The 26,507-nt window shown below is 38.8% G+C and overlaps 1 protein-coding gene across 49 annotated transcripts in view; it reads left to right on the top strand.

Moving 5' to 3' along the window:
* The window catches only part of SORBS2 (sorbin and SH3 domain containing 2), a 379,286-nt gene that overhangs the window by 264,110 nt on the left and 88,669 nt on the right, over nt 1-26,507 (top strand). For 9 of the 49 annotated variants that reach the window (XM_078002544.1, XM_078002511.1, XM_078002539.1 and 6 more), the window contains exons 3-5: nt 10,897-10,989; nt 16,903-16,929; nt 17,161-17,285. In XM_078002544.1, the coding sequence (XP_077858670.1) occupies nt 10,929-10,989; nt 16,903-16,929; nt 17,161-17,285 (213 nt within the window). In that variant the 5' untranslated portion in view covers nt 10,897-10,928. Of the gene's footprint in view, nt 1-4,195; nt 4,246-10,896; nt 10,990-16,902; nt 16,930-17,160; nt 17,286-18,117; nt 18,760-26,507 lie in introns of all 49 variants that reach the window. The other 40 variants (XM_078002509.1, XM_015139644.3, XM_015139633.3 and 37 more) reach the window with 15 other exon arrangements.

The following is a 26,507-nucleotide window of genomic DNA, read 5'->3' as shown; positions in this document are numbered from 1 at the left end:
CCTCTTTCAAAAGTTAAATTACCCAGTCTATTCTCTTATGCATGTTGAGAACACAGTCTGCTCTGACTTAGAGAAAAGTGAGATGTCTGATAATCCGAAGACATTCAAGCAGAATTGGCCAGGCGTGGTGCTCACGTCTGTAATCCCAGCACTTTGGGAGGTCGAGGCAGGAGGATCACGAGGTCAGGAGTTTGAGACCAGCCTGACCAACATGGTAAAACTCCGACTCTACTAAAAGTACAAAATTTAGCCAGGCGTGGTGGCTCACACCTGTAATCCCAAGCTACTCAGGAGGCTGAGGCAGCAGAATCACTTGAACCCAGGAGGTGGAGGTTGTAGTGAGCCGAGATCGCGCCACTGCCCTCTAGCCTGGGCAACAGAGTGAGACTCCCTCTCAAAAAAAAAAAAAAAGGAAAAGAAAAAAAAAGAAATTCAAGCAGAATTAAAAGACTATAGATCCGAAGTCATGCTGTTAACAGCCCTTCCACAAACAATCAACACAGTCTATTGCCATATGTGTTTTGGCAGTGGAGGCTACTCTAACCCGTAAGTAAAACAAATCCATTGTTGTCACAAATTAGGACACATATGAAGTTGCTTTTTATATGAAACTTTGACAAAAGTAAATACAACCCCCTAGCACCTATTGAAAATCATGTGATCCCCCTTCATGTTCGGAGAGTTCTTTGCTCCATGGACCATCTGCTAAGGCTCATGACCATGTTATGGTCAGTTCTCATAGTCTCGTCCCTGGTTCAATTCCAAGTGAAGAGAATACTTGAAATACTGTTTTCTAGTAGCATGCAAAGACTCTAGGAATTTGATGCTTTCCAGAATAATCTGTGCTTGTTATGTAAGTACAATCAAGGACACTTTTTCAGAGCAGAACAAAAGAGATTAGATTCACTTTAGTTTGAACTGTCTAAAGAGAGTTCTCAGTCGTGGATTTGTTAATGGACTTAGCACAAATAATGGAAATAGAATCATGCATTTTTATTAGTCATCCAAGAAGCCTTTCGGTTTCAGGTTCTTCTTGAGAGCTCAGTCACTGGGGTTCTTCTTTTAACGACTTGGAAAATGTCTTGCTTAATTAGGAAGTTAGTCATTTCACATTTTGACATCGAAAACAATGGGAAGTTGAAAAACCTCACAAATTACATTTATAAGTAACAGGATACATCACTTTAAAGATGAAAACCTGAAGGATTTGTGGCGCCTTTCTTTGTTCTTGTTAATCCTATTTTACTTTTTGAGTGTTAGATGTTCTGTAAATATTGGCATTTGAATTCAAACAATAGATGTTGATAACTAGTTCTGCAACTTGGTACAAAAACATTATTACGGTATATCAGCAGATTTTGTATTCTGAGAGTTAACCTTCTGTATTTGATGTTGTCTTTGTCAATCACTATTATTCTAGTCCAAATACTGTCTTCCTCATTCAGTTGTAAAACCTTAAGCAGTTTTAAGTACAGCGTCGCCTGGTTTCAAAAGGAATGACGAAGTTGAATTTGGGAAAGGTCCTTATAATCCGCATTTTCTGGAGGTTGTTTATCCCTTCTGGTTTTAGAAGTTGCCTCAGTCTCAGTCACACACATCCCCTGAGGCTTTTCTTTTCCATTTATTTTGTCCATTTAAGGTTAACATATTAGGAGTTTTGCTACCGAGAGATGAAAATAAATATGTTTGAAGGAGCTTTCCCAAAGCTCCTGTGCTGACCACTGCCCTCTGCCCTGACCTCATTGGTATCCCTCAATATAGGCGGTCCTAAGGCGACCAAGTTGAGTTTTTAGAAATATGCCACATTTTTCTGTGTAATTCTGGAGAAAAACAAAACAACCAAGTAAAACAGAAATGCGCCTGTTTAGTTGCATACACTGAAAAATAGGAGATAAAATTTATCATCATAAAATTTCCCTCCATCATTTTTCAGAGTCTGTTGGCCTATGACATGTCACTGTGAAGTTCCCCGTAACCCTGTGGAAACTCAGTTCTGGCCTGGCCACACTAAGCATGGCTCCTGCCCTGCTCCCGACACTGCAACGATGCCTCGGGCAGACGGGCAAGGATATGACACTGAACACAGACTACACAAAAATTAAACACCACATAGCAAGGATATCATCTATATTGTTTTCAGCTTAGAGCTCTAAAAACATATATTGAGGTGATTATCAGTACTGTGATTTTGCCCATTTTAAATGTTCATTAATTTAGCATTTATTGAGTCCTAAGGTATTAGTAATTCAATCTAGGCAAATATATGTATGTGTGTGTGTACATATACATGTGTATATAGCAAAATGAGGATTACATTATACATATATATATCTATATATAAAATCTTGCTTTATAATTATATTTCATAGGACTTAAATATATTTTTAATGTTATTTTATTTCATCATTTTCCCCCCACTGGGAGAGAAGTACCATTATATTTAGCTAAAATTCACATTTTGATTTTATTATTGTAATTTTACCTCAGTAATGAACAAAGTCAGGCTTTCCATAAGAGGTGAATCAGATAGCCACATTGAAAGAAAATAATAGTTGTCAAATTGAGCAGAGGAAATGGTCAGAAAGGAGAAGAGGGTGAGAACCTTGGCAGACAAAGGCAAGAAAGCCAGGAAGCTCATTTGCTGCTCTTTTTAGAGACTGAAAAAACTATATTTATGAAAAGTCTTTCATGACAGGTGATCATGCCGATGATTTCTTTTCAAAGTTATCCTCATTCATCCAAAAGGAATAAATAAAAGTCTTGAAAATGGTCAGATGTTGCAGTACTAATGCTCCTGGAAGCCGTGAGTGTGTCGTGCTGGGGGAGATTCTCGTGGATCCTGAACAACAGGCCCACTCAGGAGCAAAGGCCAAGTGGCCGCGGTCAGACGGCTCTTGCAGGGAGCTCTGAGACTTAGGAGATTTGCTTCCTTATCAGCATGTGTTTCCTCTTTGGTCTCAGAGTATGGATAAATAGGAAACTCCATAAATGGACTAAGAGAATATACCAGAGAAAGAACTAAGTCATCTCACATGTCGTAAAACGATACATAATATTTAAAACATTTTTCTGAGACAAGCCCTTGCTGCCAACCATATCTAGTGAATTAATCTCAATTGCTATGCATCCAGCATTTCACTGGGAAAAATCAGTGTTCAATACTAATGCAGAAATGGGTTTTGTAGTAACCATCTATTTCCTGTGTCTTAAAAAAAGAGACAGATGAATCTCATCTTTCTTGACAGTGCCCTCAAAATATGTGTTACTTTCATTACATATTCCCGGTAGTAAATAGACCAGCACATGTAAGGCAATGATTTTAAAGTGCCAGGGTAACTTTTAAAACTCCAGAAGAGTACACTTAACAGATAGTCATATCAGGCTTAGAGAACAACCACCATTTGTATAAATATTTGTAAAAGAAATTTAATTTTTTAAAAAGAAAACTCAATCAGGCACAGTGGCTCACACCTGTAATTCCAGGGGGAAGGATGGCTTGAGTCCGGGAGATTAAGGCTGCAGTGAGCTATGATCACACCAGCTGCACTCCAGCCTGGGTAACAGAGCACAACCCTCTCTCTCTGAAAAAGAAACAAACAGGCCAGACAAGGTGACTCACGCCTGTAATCCCAGCACTTTGGGAGTCCGAATCAGGTGGATCAAGAGGTCAAGAGTTCAAGACTAGCCTGGCCAATATAGTGAAACCCCATCTCCACTAAAAATACAAAAAATGAGCTGGGTATGGTGGCATGTGCCTGTAATCCCAGCTACTCAGGAGGCTGAGGCAGGGGAATTGCTTGAACCCAGGAGGTGGAGGTTGCAGTGAGCCAAGATCACACCACTGCACTCCAGCCTGGGTGACAGTGAGGGACTCCGTCTCAAAAAAAAAAAAAAAAAAGAAAAGAAAAAGAAAAAGAAACAAACAAGCACAAAACTTCTCCATTTTCATCCATTAATGCTCACCATAAAGCAAAAGCATAAAAACAGAATATGATCTGTTTTATGATCATAGGACCAATAATTAAAGTTTAACATGAAGAAAATTATCAATTCTTCCTACCTTATTAAACACTGATTTAAATAAAACTAATGATAATGTGATATTAACTTACAGGTACATCAAAAGCAAGACACGCTTTCATGATATTTTCTTCACATGCTAGCGAACAAATTATGCACCGTTTTTTTTCTACAGGAAAACTGAAGACTTTAATAACAAACTCTCCAAGGTCAAAATGAACACAGGTATGCTGTCTGTTAGTTTTCAACTCTTTGAGCCTTGCTCTCTAAAAATCATGTTGGCCCTCAATCATTAGCTTAGCACTCCACTGATCCTAGGTGTGATTCTGAGTCTCTGATTAGATACGTAGCGTAGATTCATTACTTTCTCTCTTTGTATTTGTACTCCACTCTTATGGCCACCAAACATAGACTTTTCTGTTCTGTTACTTGCTCCTACTCCCTTTGTCTCTAATCACATGTTAAAACGAACTCCTCTAAACAATTGGAAGAGGTAGTATGTCATTTGTTTGTGTACTTTTAAAATCTCTCACTTAAAAATAGGCTAAATTCAAAGGCACGTTGCTCTAGTAGAAACTACTTAAACGTATCTGTTTTATAAACTATTTATGTTGAAGAAGTCAGCAGAGAGAGTGCCAAAGTTTTATACAAAGTCAGCTTAATTAACCTATAGTCACAATTCACATAGTGTTATAAGCATTATATGTGTAGATGTGAGAATAGTATCTCCAACTAGCTTAACAACTGTGCCTCTAAACTGTATTGTATACATTTTAACTGTAAAAGTGTTCATGATACAGACTTTGTACATATGAACTTTTTTCCACAGTAGACATAATTTGGCTTATAATTTTGCCTTCCCCCCTCCTTGAAATATACAATATTAAGTAATTCAAGAAACAACTTTCTCATTGAGATTTTGTAACTTGTGTTGAAATTTCCTATCCACAAGAGATCACTGGAAAGTTGTTGGAGCCGTCACCCCATGGCAGAGTAGAAAGGATGGCCCAAGATATTCTCTTATGTCCAGCTGGTTGCCTTTTTGAGGTCTCTTGTTGCATCAAAGTGCCTACAGGAGGATTATCCAACCACTGGCGAGGACCAATACCTAATCCCCAGGTTGAGTGCAGAGCCTTGTGCCATGTGCCATGTACCATAGTGGCCTCAGAGAAGGCTGTGTGGGCAGGCCCCTGAGGATGCTGTCACCTTGCAGACAAGTGGACAACAGGCAAGATGAGGATACTGGAGACAGTCAAAACACACAAGGAAGGCTCAGCAATCAAGAGAAGTTGTAACCCTGCAAATGCACCACACAAGGGCATCTTGATGATTGGAGATGCCAGAATTAGACATGGGGAATGAAGTAGAAAATAGTACTAGGTAAAGGAGACAAAAGAAAGCAAATAGAATGTAGAGCCCACATCTGGATTAGCATCAGCCACGTTTTGGAGCTACAGAGTCACTCCAGCAGAAGTTTCACATGAGGAAGTGATCTTTCCTGATCCTTCCAAGACATCTCCCTATAGACGTAAGTGGATCATAACTTCCCAGTATTCCTCATTTTACTGAGTGCCCATTTTCCTATCTATTATAACCCTATTATGACAGAGATATGCATACATGATATACTGAATATACTGTGTTCATGTGCAGTACATTCAATAATTGACCTTCCTATTCATATAATTCAATCCCTCATAGCAAAGTAAGCACATAAAAATTTGCCAATTTGTTTCAGTCACTAAGGTACTTGAGCCAAGTTACTGTTTAGTAGCACAAATGTAACCCTCTAAAGTATCTTCTCATTTCTAAGGAGTGAGCTTGACTCTGGATGGGATGCAGTTTGCATAGGGTTATTTCGCTTATGTGGATGAACTTCCACTTATGTACAATGATTGGCAAATATGGTATTCAAAACTGTGCATAAAATTGATCAAAAGTGACTGAAAACTTTTGCTCAAAATTCCAAAATAATAATGTTTTTACAAAAACATACCACTTTTAAATATATATGTATATGTATACACACATATATTGCCTTTGAAATTTGAAAGCATTGTTACTGTGTTTACAAAATGAAGTAGGAATTTGTTCCTAAAGAGCTAGTAAAAAAACTGGCCTGCATTATCTATCTTCAGATAGGCAGATGATAGATAGATAGATAGATAGATAGATAGATAGATAGATAGATAGACAGACAGACAGACAGACAGAGATGAATAAAGTGGCCCCACAAGTTATTTTTCTAGTCCCCAAAATAGCTTCTAGTTCTTCTTCTTTTTTGTCTATCTATCTATCTTTCTATCTATTGATAGAAAATATCGATAAATAGATAATGCAGATAATATATGGATAGATAACGCAAATAGATTATATAGATAAGATGATACAGGCCAGTCTTATTGATATCAATATTCATTTAAACAAGAATATATCTTTCTTGATTCATATATCTATCCAATATATCAATTATTAAAAAGATATATTCCTATTTAAATCTTCATGTGTCAGTCACTACGGTTAAAAAGCATTCTTTTAAGTTAAGTATTTGCTTTTAATCAGTACATAATAAACTAGCCATGGGGAATGCGGTTAATTTTTCATACTAAAGTGTTTAAACAATGTAGAAAAAATATACAAAACATGTTATATGTCCACTTTTAGAATTTTTAACCCATTACTTTCTTAGGCATATCTTAGCTATCAAAGAAAGGAGAGAAGGAAAGACATCAAATAATTCTCCATGTATAATTTACCCATATGAGTGGTTTCCAGCAGTAGGAACAGCTTCCAGTAATCTTGCAGCTCAGGGGAAGAGTAGCCCAGCCAGGCTGTAGGTCATTAATGAGGACCAAAGGCAAAACCAGCATTAGGATTCTTTAGGATAAACCGACATATGAAAGGTAGCATCCTCGTTTTAAGATCTTAAAAATATCTTCAAGGAGTATCAGAAAGTATCAATACATAAGGAAGTAGAAACAGAATATAATAGATTATTCTGTTCCAGCAATTTTACAAATGCCTCGAGTTTTAGAATTCAGCTCTTTATTAAACTTTATTAAAGACAGAGTCTCCATTTATTTCATCTAGGACTTGGAGCTTCCTAAAGTACATAAATTGGCAAAGATTCCCAAACTTTCTTGGTTTACAGTGACCTTTAATGTCTCAGTAATTTTTTCATTGTGCTCCTAGGCCAAAAATACGTAAGACTTCTATTTATTAAGTAGTTAGGTGCTAACAACTTAATAACTTAATAATTACTTTAGAAATATTTTGTTCTAACAACTTAGAAGCCATTTGACAAAATAATACACATAAATTGAAAGAAAATAGTTTTATTTCCTTCTTTATAACACGAATTACTTACTAATAATATGTGTGTGCCTGTTGCACACTGAAAAATTTCTCAGACCTCAGAATTAGATTGTTCATGGCCACTCTCATTTACTGATCTAAAATGTTTTATAGGCCAGACAGGCACAGTGGCTCACGCCTGTAATTCCAGCATTTTGGGAGGCTGAGCCAGGAGGATTGCTTGACTGCAGATGTTGGAGACAAGCCTGGGCAACATAGTGAGACCCTATCTCTATAAAATTTTTAAAAATTAGCTGGGTGTGGTGGCATGTGCCTGTAATCCCAGCGATGAGGGAAGCTGAGGTAGGAGGATCAGCTTGAGCCCCGTGAGCTCCGAGTGCGTCACTGCCCTCGAGCCTGGGCAACAGAGCAAGACCCTGTCTCTAAACATAAATAAATAAAATGTTCTTCAGAGGGTACTTGCGTTTTATCACAGCAACTATCAAAATCCCAGTTTTTTAAAAATATGATGTCATCAAAAGGAATACAGCACATCTATTACGCTGAAACCGTGCACTGCCCCAAGCAAGCAATTCCTGGAGCGTCTAACAGTTAGCACTGTGTTTTCCTCAAAACAGGAAATGTCCCCCAACACCCTTGCGGATTCACGGCACAGCCCAGGGCGTCTCAGCCGAGTGTCCAACAGTTAACACTGTGTTTTCCTTAAAAACAGGAAATACCCCCCAACACCCTTGCGGATTCACGGCGCAGCCCAGGGCATCTCACCCGAGGGTCCAACAGCTAGCACTGTGTTTTCCTCAAAATAGGAAATGTCCCCAACACCCTTGGGAATTCACGGCGCAGCCCAGGGCGTCTCAGCCGAGTGTCCAACAGTTAGCACTGTGTTTTCCTCAAAACAGGAAGTGTCCCCCAACACCCTTGCGGATTCACGGCGCAGCCCAGGGCGTCTCAGCCGAGTGTCCAACAGCTAGCACTGTGTTTTCCTTAAAACAGGAAGCGTCCCCCAACACCCTTGGGAATTCACGGCGCAGCCCAGGGCATCTCAGCCGAGTGTCCAACAGTTAACTGTGTTTTCCTCAAAACAGGAAATGTCCCCCAACACCCTTGCGGATTCACGGCGCAGCCCAGGGCGTCTCAGCCGAGTGTCCAACAGTTAACAGTGTTTTCCTCAAAACAGGAAGTGTCCCCAACACCCTTGCGGATTCACGGCGCAGCCCAGGGCGTCTCAGCCGAGTGTCCAACAGTTAGCACTGTGTTTTCCGTAAAACAGGAAATGTCCCCAACACCCTTGCGGATTCACAGCACAGCCCAGGGCATCTCAGCCGAGTGTCCAACAGCTAGCACTGTGTTTTCCTTAAAACAGGAAGCGTCCCCCAACACCCTTGGGAATTCACGGCGCAGCCCAGGGCGTCTCAGCCGAGGGTCCAACAGTTAGCACTGTGTTTTCCTCAAAACAGGAAGTGTCCCCCAACACCCTTGGGAATTCACAGCGCAGCCCACGGTATCTCAGCCGAGGGTCCAACAGTTAGCACTGTGTTTTCCTTAAAAACAGGAAGTGTCCCCCAACACCCTTGCGGATTTACGGCGCAGCCCAGGGCATCTCAGCCCACAGGGTGGACACCAGAGGTTTAACCTGTGACCCTGGATCTTCTCATTCTGGAATTTTCTCTTTTCACCTATGTGCTTGTTAGATGTTCAGAATTAATAGAACTAGGAAATAAAATCACTTTTAGAGTGATGTCCGTTTTTACTTTCAACACCTTTGACTACACAACCATTTTAACCAGTTCACAGCTCCTGGAAGCAATAACATTTCCTCCATCTTATCAGACACCCTTGTCTCTAAGCACTTTCAGTTTGCTGAGTTTGCTGAAATCCTTTTGGAACCTGTCCTGAAGGAATCTTCAGTTGTTTCTACCATTTGTGTCACTTTCTTTGGGTTCTTAATTATAATGTTTGATTTATTTACTTCATTTTCTTTTAATATTCTTTCAAATTGGTTTTCTGGTTTAATGATTTTCTACATTAAGAAATTGTTACTTTAAACATATACTTTTAAAAAGTGAAGTTTTGATATAAGAATTACTCCACTGATTTTAAGTTCTATTAATCTTACTATTTACAAATTTTATAAAAAATTCATTTGAATTATCCTTCCAAGCATCTTTACTCATCTAAATTCTGTCATGTCCAATAAACAAACTTGATACTTTCCCTATGAAAATAAAGAAAAAGGAAAAATGGACATGTCACAATATATCATGATTATGTTACTATATCGGTGGTTATATTGTCTTTTTTTTTATAACTTTCAAAAAGATTTAATTTAATTTGGTTTTACTTAATAAGCAGAATGAGCAAAACTATTTATTGCACATACCATATTACAGAGGAATGTAAGAGTGGAATTTGAATCTGGTCATAAATAGAACATTGGCCTTCCAATTTTAAAAGACTTCTCTTCCAAATTTAGAAGTCTAAACTTCTCATAGCACATTAAAATGACTGATGAACTTACACAGATTTTATTTCACATTATGACTTGCATAAGTTTAAATATATGAATCATAGTACACATATTGTTAAAAGTATAAAAGCAATAAATGAGGCCAGGTGTGGTGGCTCATGCTTGTAATGGGAGGTCGAGGTGAAAAGAGCACTTGAGCCAGGGAGTTTGAGACCAGCCTGGGGAACATGCAAGACCACGTCTCTACAAAAAGTTAAAACGTGAGCCAGTGTGTGCCTGTGGTCCTAGCTACTCAGGAGACTGAGGCAGGAGGATTGCTTGAGCCCAGGAGGTTGAGACGGCAATGAGCTATGATGCACTCCAGCCTGGGGGATGGAGCAAGACCCAGCTCTAAAAATAAAAATTTGAAAAGTAAAAGCAATATACTCCTTTCTTTAAACATGGTCATTTCAATACCATATATAGCAATACTTTTATTTTAATAAGGCTAGTTATTTGCATAACTAACAATAACCACAGGAAGAATGGACTTTCCATAATGCCATGTGTTCCTCTGTGAATTCTCAAAAATATATCATACCTGTGTCACTAATAATTTTTACTGCAAGAATTATTCAAGCTCTCTTTGGGAATTATAACAGCTAGAAGATGGTAAAACTTAAATGATATTAACTTAAAAGTGTGTTGTACCGTAGCCCTTAATCCTGACATAGAGCTGATCCTTGACTCTGAAAGCCAGCTCCAATGCCTATAGATTTAGTATAAATTGAATTTAAATGGTATAAACAAGATTGAGTTCTGTGCCTGAGTTTTCACAAAGAAAACCATAAAATGTTAAGTATTAAGTCTTCCATGCTTTCACTAAAACAGTGACACCAATTTCTAAGACAGATCCCTGATCTTCCTTTGTTTTGCTTCATTTTGTTTGTTTTAGTTTGAGGGTGGTGTGAAATTGGCAGGTGCATTCCATGGTTACTAATTCTAACTGTTCATCTTTCTCATGGATGTCTGGCACATTTCACTTAAAATGCATGATACTGCACGTGCTTTTCCCGTTGCCTTGGCCTCTGCTATATCATTTTTTTTGCTTCCAGATAGCGGTGGGTGTGCTCGCAAACGTGCCGCCATGTCTGTTACGCTAACATCTGTGAAGAGAGTGCAAAGTTCTCCAAACCTATTGGCTGCAGGTATAATATCACTAACTCACAGAATGTCGCACTTGAATGGCTTCTAGCTCTTCTGACTGTTTTTGTTCTAAACATAAAAAGCAAAGGAAAATGAGATCTTGTAGGAAACATTTCAAATGTATAATTAAAAACAACAGTCACTTGCCAAAAATAGTTTGAGTAACCGCAAGTGTTAATAACTATTTAAGTTTTTGTTATCTCATGAACTTAAGTAACATAATATTTCATTAAGATAACTCAGAGGTTTTTCGGGTTTTTTTTTTAACTTAAAAACTGTTGGGGTAGGAGTACAAGGGTACAGGATGAAAAAGGGATTTGTAGGAAACTGAATCTTCATTAACTGGATTCTTTGTCAAAGGTTACGAACAGAATGATAGAACATTAGTTTTGAAAGACACCTTTGCTTTCCTTTAATCCAGTCAGCAAAGACCCTTCTAATATATATATTTAAACATATCAAAATCTTGACTAATTAAGATTAACATGCGCCCACAGATAGGAAGTCACTGGGGACGCGAGATTTCAGCATCCACTCAGGTGGTCTCTTTATAATAAATCTCTGTTGTGACTACCTAAGGCACAGTACCAAAGTTAGGCACAGTACCTAAGTTAGGCACAGTCTGCACTGGGAGGGGGTGCAGCTGTTAGAAGGTCGGAGGGAGGCCAGCAAGCCCAGTGCCTCCAGACCCTGAAATAGACCCACACCTGTTGGTGACTGGTTGGTTGGCTGGCTGGTTGGTTAGTTGCAGTTTGGGGATTGCTTGTCTTTTATTTATAAGATTAATGGATCTTACAGCAGAAGTGAGAAAGGGATGGGGAGTCTTTAAATAATTTTAATTCTCACTACGCATATCACAGTCTTCTACACACATACATCTAGCAGTTGATTAAATACTCACGGTGGTCTTCGCTTTACAGTCACTTAATTCTAAACTACTGAGTTTCTCTAGAGAAAAAAAAAACAAAAACAAACACGGACTTCCATATGGAGAATCCCACTTCCATCACCACCTCTAATCCACAATGGATTTCAACGTCCAAGTTTAAATGCCCGGCTAGTGAGTTCAGTTATATATTAAGTTAAAAGAAAATGCACAAGGTTTATAGTATGACCTCATTTTGGTTAAAAAACATCTTTCTACAAATCTCTATTTGTATGTATTGGCTCATGCATGTATAAACACAAAAAGGTGTTAGAAAAACTACAGATGTGTTTACATTGGATACTATGGGAAACAGGAAGGAAGGCAAGTAAGACAATAAATGTTAAGAGTTCAGGGCCATCGTGTAATTGGAATGCCAATACCCTGAATGTCATCGACATTTCAACCAAATAGGATCTCCGCCCAGCCTACTCAGACGTGAACCTTGCTGCATATGCCAGGGCATGGCACACTGCTTCAACAGTGCCAATGTGGAGAGTTATCTGAATACACGCAATTTCATATAACTCGACTTAATAGAAAAGATTTAACGCTTCAAAATTACAACAGCAAAAAATAATAATAATAATTCGCACTTCAAGAATATGAAATAATCTTCAGTAATAACAATGTAGCTTTCGGTTATTTTAAGTTTTCTATCACTAGGAGTAAGATTTCTAGAGAATGAAGTCCACTGAATTTTGGACATAATTGTTTAAAAACAGCCTTTTTTGTGTCAATTAGACATAAAGTAAGTTTTGTTTTTTTTTTTTTTTTTTTTTTTTTGAGATGAGCAGGGTCTTGCTCTGTGTTCCAGGCTGCAGTGCAGTGGCACGATCTCGGCTCACTGCAACCTCTGCCTCCCAGGTTCAAGCATTCTCCTGCCTTAGGCTCCTGAGTAGCTGGGATTACAGGTGTCTGCCACCATGCCTGGCTAATTTTTGTATTTTTTTAGTAGAGACCTGGTTTCACCATGTTGGCCAGGCTGGTCTCGAACTCCTGACCTCAAGTGATCTGCCCACCTTGGCCTCCCAAAGTGCTGGGATTACAAGCATGAGCCACCACACCTGGCCCCCTTTTTCAAAGAAGTTTCCATTACATTTTTGAATAAAGAAGTCAGCATTAATATGCACAACTGCATTCTATGTAGCTTTCATAAGAACTTATATGATACAGTGTCTTTATGTGAATCAAAAGGGAATTGATAAATATTTATTGCCTTTGATATTGTTAAAATACAACAATTTTGTAATTTGTTACAAAAGGCCGGGGACCTTTATGTAAAACCTCCACAAAAGGTCCCCGGCCATTTTCACTCCCTTCTCAGATCAGAGAGTCAATCTGAGTCATCACCTCTTTGTCCCCTGAGTCATTCTGTCTTTCTCTTTTCCTTTTATAAGAAGTAAATTCCCACTGGACAATCCATCAGAGCACACATGGATATTTTAAACCTATGCTAGAACCAAGACAATGACTATTGAGAAACAATGAAAAACATTTTATTTCACCAAAACCACTTGGCAGCCTAAAGGAACGCTGGCAAGAGTGGCCTGTTGCAGTATGGGGACCACTCTGCCAAGAGGCAGGGTCTTGTCAATACCACCTGCATGTTTTATGCCCTTAAGAAAATTAGTCTGTCTAGATCTCATTTCCTTTTTTTCAAAAGAAAAAATGTTTGTCATTTTCTTACCTCTCTGAAAGCTTAATCGTTTCCCAGGCTCACAAGGATTTGTCAGAATAAATGAGAGTAAATGAAGAAAATAAATGAAAAGGGTTATACTTGTACATAGAAACACAGTAGGCACTCAATTAGTTGACTTGAATTTAATCAACATTTCAAAATAATTCTTGAAAAACACTTGAGTCTTCTAAAGAAATGAGTTATAGGCATCAAAATAATTTTCAAGAAAAGTATAAGTGATAGTGTCAGTATAGCACATCAGTTAAAAGGGATTTAAATAAAACCTGAGAGGCGAGGCTATGCTGCGACACGTACCACAAACACAGCTACATAAAAGCTGTCATGTTAGAATCATAACAGTGGAAAGGGCCATTGAGGGCATTCAGTTCCACCCCTGACATGGAACCAGGAATGTCTTGCACACAATTCCAGACAGATACTCACTAGTTTGCGCCTCGATACAAGGAAAAGTGCTGGTAAGAGCATGTGGAGGTCTTCATTCTTCAAGACCCTATTTGTTAAAATATTCACATGCAAAACAGCCAGGAAAGGGAAAAACGTACACCATTTAGTCATTAGTGGATTATCAGTGAAGCAGTGACTATCTACTAAAGAACACTAAACATGAAGGACTCAGGCCCCTAGTCCTAGCTTTGTGTTTTTTTTAACAAGTGAATGTGCATCAAGAATGTTGCAGATTTGGGGGAAAACCATTTTCCCCACACATCTGCTAAGCCATTTACCTGACCGACTCTTTTTTTTTTTTTTTTCCTAACCTATGCTCTCTTTACTTGACATGGATCCATGATACTTTCTATTACCTGCCCCAAAGAACAGGTGTCCTCCCTCTCCTAGGCTTTCCTGCAGGGATAAAATAAAAGCAGAGCTATGCTAAACAGTGTCCATATAGGAGACTGTAATAAAGAGCAAATCAGGACTGGGTGTTCCAAGTATCTGTAATTGGATTTATTTTAAAGAAAGACAAATGATATGTACTTTAGTCTCCTTGAAAGACCACCCACTTCAAGGCAGGCTTTAATCATCCACATAAGCTTTATTAAAATATTGGTTCATCCTGAAGTTCGAATTCATGGCCATTTTCTCCTTTCTCTTAATTCTGCACACACGTGTCCACTGTGTGATGCAAGGCCCTTCAGCACAGCCCACCACTCTTACTGTAATGTTTCCAGTGGCACAGGGACAGATTCATTTGGAAATCCCTGGGCCCAGTGTCCCAGGAAGAGACCCACAGTTGAGCCTGGAGTGACTGTCCTCTGATTCTCATGCTTACCGTTTCCTGGGGCTCCATCGTCTTCAACACGGTGACCAGCGTGAAGAAACAGAGCCTGCCCCCTACAGACTATTAGAGGGAGTTTATTTCCAGTGTCCTTCAGACCTGCCCAGTACACCCTCTTCTTTCTCACCACACCCGCACCCCTTGCACCTCCAAGCCTCTGGCTCCCATTACCTCGTCCCCAGCACATACCGCACGCCTTCTTTTTTATCTCAGTTTTACCAAACCAAGCATAAAAGAAACTCTCTATACTCAAGAAAATAATCAGAATATAATCATTGTTATTAATGCTGCTTCTCTTCTCATAAAGGAGCTTTGGGCGATTTTATTGCCTCTTCCCCAATCCCAAAATTTATTTTTCATTGTCCTTTCCCAAATCCCAAAATTTGTTCATTGTCCACAGTGAATGGCAGCCTCGTGGTTGTTAAATCTCTCTCCTGAGTGCCCCAAAACAGAATTCTGATGATTGCTCTATATTGCCAAACTGTGTTTTTCTTTATCTTCATCATATAACTGGTAAAGAATTTCAATCATTTCTGCTTCCATCAAATCCTAGAAGGAGGGCCAGGCCCAGTGGCACACACTTGTAGCCCCAGCTAACCAAAAGACTGAGTCTATAGGATCTCTTGAGCCCACTATTTCAAGGACAGCCTGGACAAAATAGCAAGACCACATCTTTAAAAAATAAAATAAAATTGTAAAAATTGTACAAATTCTAGAAGTAGGATCCAATAAGCATTTCATGCATAATTCATCAAAGTGATTTTTCTCTATGGTACCCATTTTATTACTCTAATTTTAAATTCATTGGAAATAAAATCCATACGGTTATCAATGATCATAAAGAATGGGAATTTATTAGTCTTCTCTGGCTCACCTGGGCTGGGATCATTCTAATATACTCTGTGCTGACTCACATTTGTGTTTCTTTCTTTGATTTGGAAAGAATCCATATCAAATATTTTATCTAAAAATCAGATGCTTGCATTTCTCAACCCATTTTTATCATTCTAAATTCTTGTGTTTAAACTTGAAAATAACTATTCTGAAGCATTAAAAGAAAAACAAAGACTTTTTCAGCATGTAAAGTTCCTGTTTTATGAATTGAAATGAGAATCTAATAATGGTCCTGGGGACACGCAGAAGGAATCCAGGACTGGACAGCAGGTTGGGCTAAAAGCTTAATGAATCTCAGTAAAGTTGACCATGTGCTTTAATAAACCAGGCAACACAAGCTGATGACTTCAAATATACATGAGTTAAACGTGCCAACTGATTACCTCAAATTTGCATATAGAAGATTCTGGAATATGTAACTTCAATAAAATTGATAACAAATATATCACCGATAACTTGCCAACTGCCTTACCAAAAGCAATTTATTAGTACTGAAATGTATTTTCCACAGCTTACTAGCTGAAAGACAGTGGAACATATTGCAATAGCTCTTTCATATTTGAGTGTAAAATGACTTTTATATGGCAATAAGAAAAAAACTCAGTCTCGAGAATAATTTGAAAATGTCACATGATACGGTAGACAGGTCTACAGTTTCCTAAGGTTAAAAAAAAATGCAAACTACAGAGTACAGTTCTCTAACCCAGGAGTTAAATATGCTTATCAACAGCAGGGCATTGAAAGTTAAGGATCTGGTGGTTTGAGTTAGTGCTGTTTATAAACCAGATCTCTTTTGATCCTTTAATTTGATGTTTAGAAATTCACATATTCATCTTTGGCCATAATAAGATTAAAATGGCATGTTACAACATCATTGACAGGAAAAATTAGTGTTTGCCATATAGATTTTATATATTATAGATATTTAATGAATGACATTCTAATTGAAGTAAGAATAAATGTACAAGCCTCCCTTTGGCATGTTTGACATACCCAGATTTTAAAACTGAAATAATGTTTGCAAAAATAATGCATATAGTTCTTTGCCATGTTATTTTTACTGGGTTATTAATTTATTTCACCTTAGTCTTCATTTCAACATTTTTTTTTTCTTTCAGGCCGTGATTCTCAGTCACCAGACTCAGGTACAGAAAAAATATTCTGAATAACTATTACATTATTTGTGACTTTTAAAAAACATATTCGTAGCCACATGTGCTGACTTCATGTTAAATTTAAATTTCATATACTGTTATGCATATTAAATTACACCTCTATTAAGAACACTACAATTTTGGAAATAAAAATAAATTTTATAAAAAATGTTTAAGTGAACGTAGATATTTTTGTATCCAATTGTTTTCCCTTAATGAAAGCTTGGAGATCTTACAATGATGGCAATCAAGAGACACTGAACGGAGATGCTACATATTCCTCTCTTGCAGCAAAAGGTTTTAGAAGCGTTCGACCAAACCTACAAGATAAAAGATCACCAACTCAGGTAACCCTGCACACTCTTGTCTACTGTATTATTTTAAGGCATGATTATTATAAAGACCACTGCTTACAGCTTCTTTCTTAGTGTGCATATTTCAATACATGTTTTATTTTTAATATGTTTTTCCTTTTGTATTTAGTTTACTTGCCAGACTTGTATTTACAACATGGAGAACAAATTTTAACAAACAAGGGTTTGGTTTGGTTTTGTTTCTGATTAAGCTCGTAAAAGTATATCAGTTTCTAACATAATCTCTAGCATATATTCTAATTCTTTAAAAGCTGACAGCTGATGCTTTGGATTTAAACTGATGAGGTCAGCAATACATTATGTATTCAATGATTATGAGTATGCAACTATTATATTAACTAAAGGAGCTCTGTGTTGGAGATATTAGTAAAATTATGTCCCAAGCATGAAAATTGTTATAAAACAATGCTATTAAACAAACCATATATATATATATATATGGTTTTATATATATATATATATATATATATATATTTCAAAGTCTAATAAAAATATGCCAAGAGAACACATGTTCACTTTTAACATAATTTCCCAGAATGTAGGTGGAGCAAAGGTTATAATGTATTCTCTGGAAACACTTTTTTCCCCTAAGGGCAAACATTGATAATAAATGTAAGTGCATTCTAAAGGGAATGAAAATGATCACTCAATCTAGCTAACAAAATGGATAGCATAATCAGAAGGTGTGGCATTGCTTTACTTCTGTAAAGGCAAGGTTGACACTGGTTTCTTTCATGACTAACTTGGACTTTCTCTGTTTTTCTTTCAACTTTATTTCTCTCTCTAGATCCCATTGTCAATCCAGGCACCCCCTCCACCAGACAGAAAAGAGAGCTTTCATAGCTCTTTGATAACCAGTCACACAAAGGGTGTCATTTTAGACCAGTTAGTAACTAACACACAAATTCCCTCCAATACAGAGTACTTTGCTAACAAAAAACTTCCTCAGGGAACTATGTATTCCAATGAAGATTCGAGACAGACAATTGTATATTCTGAAGAATCTAACACAACCATGTCGTATACACAAAAAATCACTAATCCACTACCAGCAACTTCCAGCACGGATCCTGCACCATTCACTAACATCAACACCCCAGTTCTACAAGAGGACTACAGGCAAGATTCTCAAACGCGGAGGATTTCTACCTTGAAACTAACCCATAACAAGGATCTAGGAAGTAGCAGCCCCATTAATACTCCACAGTTTTCCAAATCTGTTGAAGTACCATCATTTCTCAAAAGGCCCTGCTCACTGACCCCTAATCCAGTGCCTGAGACACACACAGCATTTCTTTCCATACAGATAGCTCCCCTTTCAGGACAGGATCCTGAAAGCCACAAACGGCTACCTGAGCTTTCTCCAGAGACTGCAAAGATACCTCTTCAGCAAGAGAGACAAAAATCTGCAGTTGCAGTGGCCTCTCAGTCCTCAGGCTGCAGGGTGGTACCTTAGGCTTCTCAGTCTCTTCGTATTAATACATGTGTGTTGTAGAGACCCTAACTCCTTTGGTTTGGGCTTCTTATATGACCTAATGCTTTCTTAGTTTCCAAGCAGGAGGGGAAAGGAGAAAGAAACCATTTTCAAATTTAAAACCCTATTAAATTCATCAGCAAATGTCTAGGTATTTTTATTTTTTTTTATTTTTTTTTAATTTATTTATTATTATTATACTTTAAGTTGTAGGGTACATGTGCATAACGTGCAGGTTTGTTACATATGTATACTTGTGCCATGTTGGTGTGCTGCACCCATCAACTCATCATTTACATCAGGTATAACTCCCAATGCAATCCCTCCCCCCTACCCCCTCCCCATGATAGGCCCCAGTGTATGATGTTCCCCTTCCTGAGTCCAAGTGATCTCATTGTTCAGTTCCCACCTATGAGTGAGAACATGCGGTGTTTGGTTTTCTGTTCTTGTGATAGTTTGCTAAGAATGATGGTTTCCAGCTGCATCCATGTTCCTACAAAGGACACAAACTCATCCTTTTTGATGGCTGCATAGTATTCCATGGTGTATATGTGCCACATTTTCTTAATCCAATCTGTCACTGATGGACATTTGGGTTGATTCCAAGTCTTTGCTATTGTGAATAGTGCTGCAATAAACATACGTGTGCATGTGTCTTTGTAGCAGCATAATTTATAATCCTTTGGGTATATACCCAGTAATGGGATGGCTGGGTCATATGGTACATCTAGTTCTAGATCCTTGAGGAATCGCCATACTGTTTTCCATAATGGTTGAACTAGTTTACAATCCCACCAACAGTGTAAAAGTGTTCCTATTTCTCCACATCCTCTCCAGCACCTGTTGTTTCCTGACTTTTTAATGATCGCCATTCTAACTGGTGTGAGATGGTATCTCATTGTGGTTTTGATTTGCATTTCTCTGATGGCCAGTGATGATGAGCATTTTTTCATGTGTCTGTTGGCTGTATGAATGTCTTCTTTTGAGAAATGTCTGTTCATATGCTTTGCCCACTTTTTGATGGGGTTGTTTGTTTTTTTCTTGTAAATTTGTTTGAGTTCTTTGTAGGTTCTGGATATTAGCCCTTTGTCAGATGAGTAGATTGCAAAAATTTTCTCCCATTCTGTAGGTTGCCTGTTCACTCTGATGGTAGTTTCTTTTGCTGTGCAGAAGCTCTTTAGTTTAATTAGATCCCATTTGTCAATTTTGGCTTTTGCTGCCATTGCTTTTGGTGTTTTAGACATGAAGTCTTTGCCCATGCCTATGTCCTGAATGGTACTACCTAGGTTTTCCTCTAGGATTTTTATGGTATTAGGTCTAACATTTAAGTCTCTAATCCATCTTGAATTAATTTTCGTATAAGGAGTAAGGAAAGGATCCAGTTTCAGCTTTCTACTTATGGCTAGCCAATTTTCCCAGCACCATTTATTAAATAGGGAATCCTTTCCCCATTTCTTGTTTCTCTCAGGTTTGTCAAAGATCAGATGGCTGTAGATGTGTGGTATTATTTCTGAGGACTCTGTTCTGTTCCATTGGTCTATATCTCTGTTTTGGTACCAGTACCATGCTGTTTTGGTTACTGTAGCTTTGTAGTATAGTTTGAAGTCAGGTAGCGTGATGCCTCCAGCTTTGTCCTTTTGACTTAGGATTGTCTTGGAGATGCGGGCTCTTTTTTGGTTCCATATGAACTTTAAAGCAGTTTTTTCCAATTCTGTGAAGAAACTCATTGGTAGCTTGATGGGGATGGCATTGAATCTATAAATTACCTTGGGCAGTATGGCCATTTTCACTATATTGATTCTTCCTATCCATGAGCATGGTATGTTCTTCCATTTGTTTGTGTCCTCTTTTATTTCACTGAGCAGTGGTTTGTAGTTCTCCTTGAAGAGGTCCTTTACATCCCTTGTAAGTTGGATTCCTAGGTATTTTATTCTCTTTGAAGCAATTGTGAATGGAAGTTCATTCATGATTTGGCTCTCTGTTTGTCTGTTACTGGTGTATAAGAATGCTTGTGATTTTTGCACATTAATTTTGTATCCTGAGACTTTGCTGAAGTTGCTTATCAGCTTAAGGAGATTTTGGGCTGAGACAATGGGGTTTTCTAAATATACAATCATGTCATCTGCAAACAGGGACAATTTGACTTCTTCTTTTCCTAACTGAATACCCTTGATTTCTTTCTCTTGCCTAATTGCCTTAGCCAGAACTTCCAACACTATGTTGAATAGGAGTGGTGAGAGAGGGCATCCCTGTCTTGTGCCAGTTTTCAAAGGGAATTTTTCCAGTTTTTGCCCATTCAGTATGATATTGGCTGTGGGTTTGTCATAAATAGCTCTTATTATTTTGAGGTACGTTCCATCAATACCGAATTTATTGAGCGTTTTTAGCATGAAGGGCTGTTGAATTTTGTCAAAAGCCTTTTCTGCATCTATTGAGATAATCATGTGGTTCTTGTCTTTGGTTCTGTTTATATGCTGGATTATGTTTATTGATTTGCGAATGTTGAACCAGCCTTGCATCCCAGGGATGAAGCCCACTTGATCATGGTGGATAAGCTTTTTGATGTGTTGCTGAATCCGGTTTGCCAGTATTTTATTGAGGATTTTTGCATCGATGTTCATCAGGGATATTGGTCTAAAATTCTCTTTTTTTGTTGTGTCTCTGCCAGGCTTTGGTATCAGGATGATGTTGGCCTCATAAAATGAGTTAGGGAGGATTCCCTCTTTTTCTATTGATTGGAATAGTTTCAGAAGGAATGGTACCAACTCCTCCTTATACCTCTGGTAGAATTCAGCTGTGAATCCATCTGGTCCTGGACTTTTTTTGGTTGGTAGGCTATTAATTATTGCCTCAATTTCAGAGCCTGCTATTGGTCTATTCAGGGATTCAACTTCTTCCTGGTTTAGTCTTGGAAGAGTGTAAGTGTCCAGGAAATTATCCATTTCTTCTAGATTTTCCAGTTTATTTGCATAGAGGTGTTTATAGTATTCTCTGATGGTAGTTTGTATTTCTGTGGGGTCGGTGGTGATATCCCCTTTATCATTTTTTATTGCGTCGATTTGATTCTTCTCTCTTTTCTTCTTTATTAGTCTTGCTAGTGGTCTGTCAATTTTGTTGATCTTTTCAAAAAACCAACTCCTGGATTCATTGATTTTTTGGAGAGTTTTTTGTGTCTCTATCTCCTTCAGTTCTGCTCTGATCTTAGTTATTTCTTGCCTTCTGCTAGCTTTCGAATGTGTTTGCTCTTGCTTCTCTAGTTCTTTTAATTGCGATGTTAGAGTGTCAATTTTAGATCTTTCCTGCTTTCTCTTGTGGGCATTTAGTGCTATAAATTTCCCTCTACACACTGCTTTAAATGTGTCCCAGAGATTCTGGTATGTTGTATCTTTGTTCTCATTGGTTTCAAAGAACATCTTTATTTCTGCCTTCATTTCGTTATGTACCCAGTAGTCATTCAGGAGCAGGTTGTTCAGTTTCCATGTATTTGAGCGGTTTTGATTGAGTTTCTTAGTCCTGAGTTCTAGTTTGATTGCACTGTGGTCTGAGAGACAGTTTGTTATAATTTCTGTTCTTGTACATTTGCTGAGGAGTGCTTTACTTCCAATTACGTGGTCGATTTTGGCGTAAGTATGATGTGGTGCTGAGAATAATGTATATTCTGTTGATTTGGGGTGGAGAGTTCTATAGATGTCTATTAGGTCTGCTTGCTGCAGAGATGAGTTCAATTCCTGGATATCCTTGTTAACTTTCTGTCTCGTTGATCTGTCTAATGTTGACAGTGGAGTGTTGAAGTCTCCCATTATTATTGTATGGGAGTCTAAGTCTCTTTGTAAGTCTCTAAGGACTTGCTTTATGAATCTGGGTGCTCCTGTATTGGGTGCATATATATTTAGGATAGTTAGCTCTTCCTGTTGAATTGATCCCTTTACCATTATGTAATGGCCTTCTTTGTCTCTTTTAATCTTTGATGGTTTAAAGTCTGTTTTATCAGAGACTAGTATTGCAACCCCCGCTTTTTTTTGTTCTCCATTTGCTTGGTAAATCTTCCTCCATCCCTTTATTTTGAGCCTATGTATGTCTCTGCGTGTGAGATGGGTCTCCTGAATACAGCAGACTGATGGGTCTTGACTCTTTATCCAGTTTGCCAGTCTGTGTCTCTTAATTGGAGCATTTAGTCCATTTACATTTAAGGTTAAGATTGTTATGTGTGAACTTGATCCTGCCATTATGATATTAACTGGTTATTTTGCTCGTTAGTTGATGCAGTTTCTTCCTAGCCTCGATGGTCTTTACATTTTGGCATGGTTTTGCAATGGCTGGTACCGGTTGTTCCTTTCCATGTTTAGTGCTTCCTTCAGGGTCTCTTGTAAGGCAGGCCTGGTGGTGACAAAATCTCTAAGCATTTGCTTATCTTTAAAGGATTTTATTTCTCCTTCACTTATGAAACTTAGTTTGGCTGGATATGAAATTCTGGGTTTAAAATTCTTTTCTTTAAGAATGTTGAATATTGGCCCCCACTCTCTTCTGGCTTGGAGAGTTTCTGCCGAGAGATCTGCTGTTAGTCTGATGGGCTTCCCTTTGTGGGTAACCCGACCTTTTTCTCTGGCTGCCCTTAAGATTTTTTCCTTCATTTCAACTTTGGTGAATCTGGCAATTATGTGTCTTGGAGTTGCTCTTCTCGAGGAGTATCTTTGTGGCGTTCTCTGTATTTCCTGGATTTGAATGTTGGCCTGCCCTACTAGGCTGGGGAAGTTCTCCTGGATGATATCCTGAAGAGTGTTTTCCAACTTGGTTCCATTTTCCCCCTCACTTTCAGGCACCCCAATCAGACGTAGATTTGGTCTTTTTACATAATCCCATACTTCTTGCAGGCTTTGTTCATTTCTTTTTCTTCTTTTTTCTTTTGGTTTCTCTTCTCACTTCATTTCATTCATTTGATCCTCAATCGCAGATACTCTTTCTTCCAGTTGATCGAGTCGGTTACTGAAGCTTGTGCATTTGTCACGTATTTCTCGTGTCATGGTTTTCATCTCTTTCATTTCGTTTATGACCTTCTCTGCATTAATTACTCTAGCCATCAATTTTTCCACTTTTTTTTCAAGATTTTTAGTTTCTTTGCGCTGGGTACGTAATTCCTCCTTTAGCTCTGAGAAATTTGATGGACTGAAGCCTTCTTCTCTCATCTCATCAAAGTCATTCTCCGTCCAGCTTTGATCCGTTGCTGGCGATGAGCTGCGCTCCTTTGCCGGGGGAGATGCGCTCTTATTTTTTGAATTTCCAGCTTTTCTGCCCTGCTTTTTCCCCATCTTTGTGGTTTTATCTGCCTCTGGTCTTTGATGATGGTGATGTACTGATGGGGTTTTGGTGTAGGTGTCCTTACTGTTTGATAGTTTTCCTTCTAACAGTCAGGACCCTCAGCTGTAGGTCTGTTGGAGATTGCTTGAGGTCCACTCCAGACCCTGTTTGCCTGGGTATCAGCAGCAGAGGCTGCAGAAGATAGAATATTTCTGAACAGCGAGTGTACCTGTCTGATTCTTGCTTTGGAAGCTTCCTCTCAGGGGTGTACTCCACCCTGTGAGGTGTGGGGTGTCAGACTGCCCCTAGTGGGGGATGTCTCCCAGTTAGGCTACTCAGGGGTCAGGGACCCACTTGAGCAGGGAGTCTGTCCCTTCTCAGATCTCAACCTCCGTGTTGGGAGATCCACTGCTCTCTTCAAAGCTGTCAGACAGAGTCGTTTGCGTCTGCAGAGGTTTTGGCTGTGTTTGCTATTGCCCTGTCCCCAGAGGTGGAGTCTACAGAGACAGGCAGGTTTCCTTGAGCTGCTGTGAGCTCCACCCAGTTCGAGCTTCCCAGCAGCTTTGTTTACCTACTTAAGCCTCAGCAATGGCGGGCGCCCCTCCCCCAGCCTCGCTGCTGCCTTGCCGGTAGATCACAGACTGCTGTGCTAGCAATGAGGGAGGCTCCGTGGGTGTGGGACCCTCCCGGCCAGGTGTGGGATATGATCTCCTGGTGTGCCTGTTTGCTTAAAGCGCAGTATTGGGGTGGGAGTTACCCGATTTTCCAGGTGTTGTGTGTCTCAGTTCCCCTGGCTAGGAAAAGGGATTCCCTTCCCCCTTGCGCTTCCCAGGTGAGGCAATGCCTCGCCCTGCTTCAGCTCTCGCTGGTTGGGCTGCAGCAGCTGACCAGCACCGATCGTCCGGCACTCCCCAGTGAGATGAACCCAGTACCTCAGTTGAAAATGCAGAAATCGCCGGTCTTCTGTGTAGCTCGCGCTGGGAGTTGGAGACTGGAGCTGTTCCTATTCGGCCATCTCGGTATTTTTAAATGTAAATATGCATATACAGATCTTTCATCCAGAAATCATGTTCTAAAATTTTTTTTCTTCTAGATATTTATGGAAAATCATTGAGGGCTCAGTTATTTAAGACACTGCAAACTACTTCAGGACTTAAAGCATGTTTAGGTTTCAAAGAAATATTTTTCATATGAGACCTTTTTGCACTTAGATTTACTTTATTTACATGTGTAAAATCTCTTCAAATAATTGTCAATTATAATTTGCTTTGGCAGGGAACGGTTATCTTAATTTTAAGCAGTGTCTATTTCTTTGCAACCCAATATTCATTTTCACTAAAACTTAATCAGTTTATCATTTCAGAAAGTATATTAGCCAACTTTTATTATCCAGACTTGCAGGAAGTAAATCTTTCTTTCCATATATGTAGAATTCTCTCAGCATCCTTCTGCTTACGTGTATTAGTCTGTCAGCAGGAGAAATGTGCTTCTCTTTTTGACTTCTCCATAAAACAATGTAGTGCTAAGAGCATAAACTTTAAGGGTAAACTGTAGAATTTAATCCAGGCATCACTATGTGATGAGACATTCATCTAAACTTTCCTGTGAGTCCGAACAAAGAAATGAGAATACTAATTAATCCTTAATTCATAGGTTATGATAAGACTAGGGAATTACCATAGACTAGGCTAGAGCAAGCACTCAATAAATGATAGCTGTTAATAAAAGATAAAATAGTAGCAGCAACAGCAGCAGTGTTAATATTGAAAACACTGGTGTCTAAGTAAATAATTTGTATACTACTCCTTTTTGTATCTGTGTTATTAAAGATCATCCAAAACATATCCTTGAGGATATATATTTTTAAACTGTGCAGAAAATCTCCAAAAGATAACTAACTGACACCAAGATCCCCCCACCCACTCATAAAGCAGAAGAGCCTTAAACAGAAATGATTAAAAGGACAAACTGGTGTTATCACACCTCTACTCAAATATCTTCTCCATCAGCTAATCGAGATGTGCAAAATTCATTCAGTAGAGCGATTTCTTTTAATTAAGGTAATAGCTTCTGAAAGCACCTGTGAAATCAGATGATAATAATAATAACAACATTAGTAGCAGTTAACAGATATTAAGGGTTTACTCTATGCAGACACTGTTCCAGCTTGTTTATGTTTATTAATGATTTCCACAATCCCATGGAGTAGGTATTACTACTGTCCTTATTTTATGGCTAAGGAAACTGAGGCACGAAGTTGCTCCCCCGGGGTCATGCAGCTGGCACAAGGCAGAACCAGGATGCACACCCTGGCAGACTGGCTGCAGGGCCGCCACTCTGAAAGAGTGCTACTTCTCCTTGCGAAATAGTTACTTACCAGTGACAAGGAGACACGGCGCCATGACGGTGGAAGCTAAGGCAGGTGC

This window comes from Macaca mulatta, chromosome 5 (genome assembly GCF_049350105.2).
Source record: "Macaca mulatta isolate MMU2019108-1 chromosome 5, T2T-MMU8v2.0, whole genome shotgun sequence".
NCBI lineage: Eukaryota > Metazoa > Chordata > Mammalia > Primates > Cercopithecidae > Macaca > Macaca mulatta.
The sequence above is the reverse complement of the archived record's forward strand: the minus strand, read 5'-3'. Positions and strand labels throughout refer to the sequence as shown.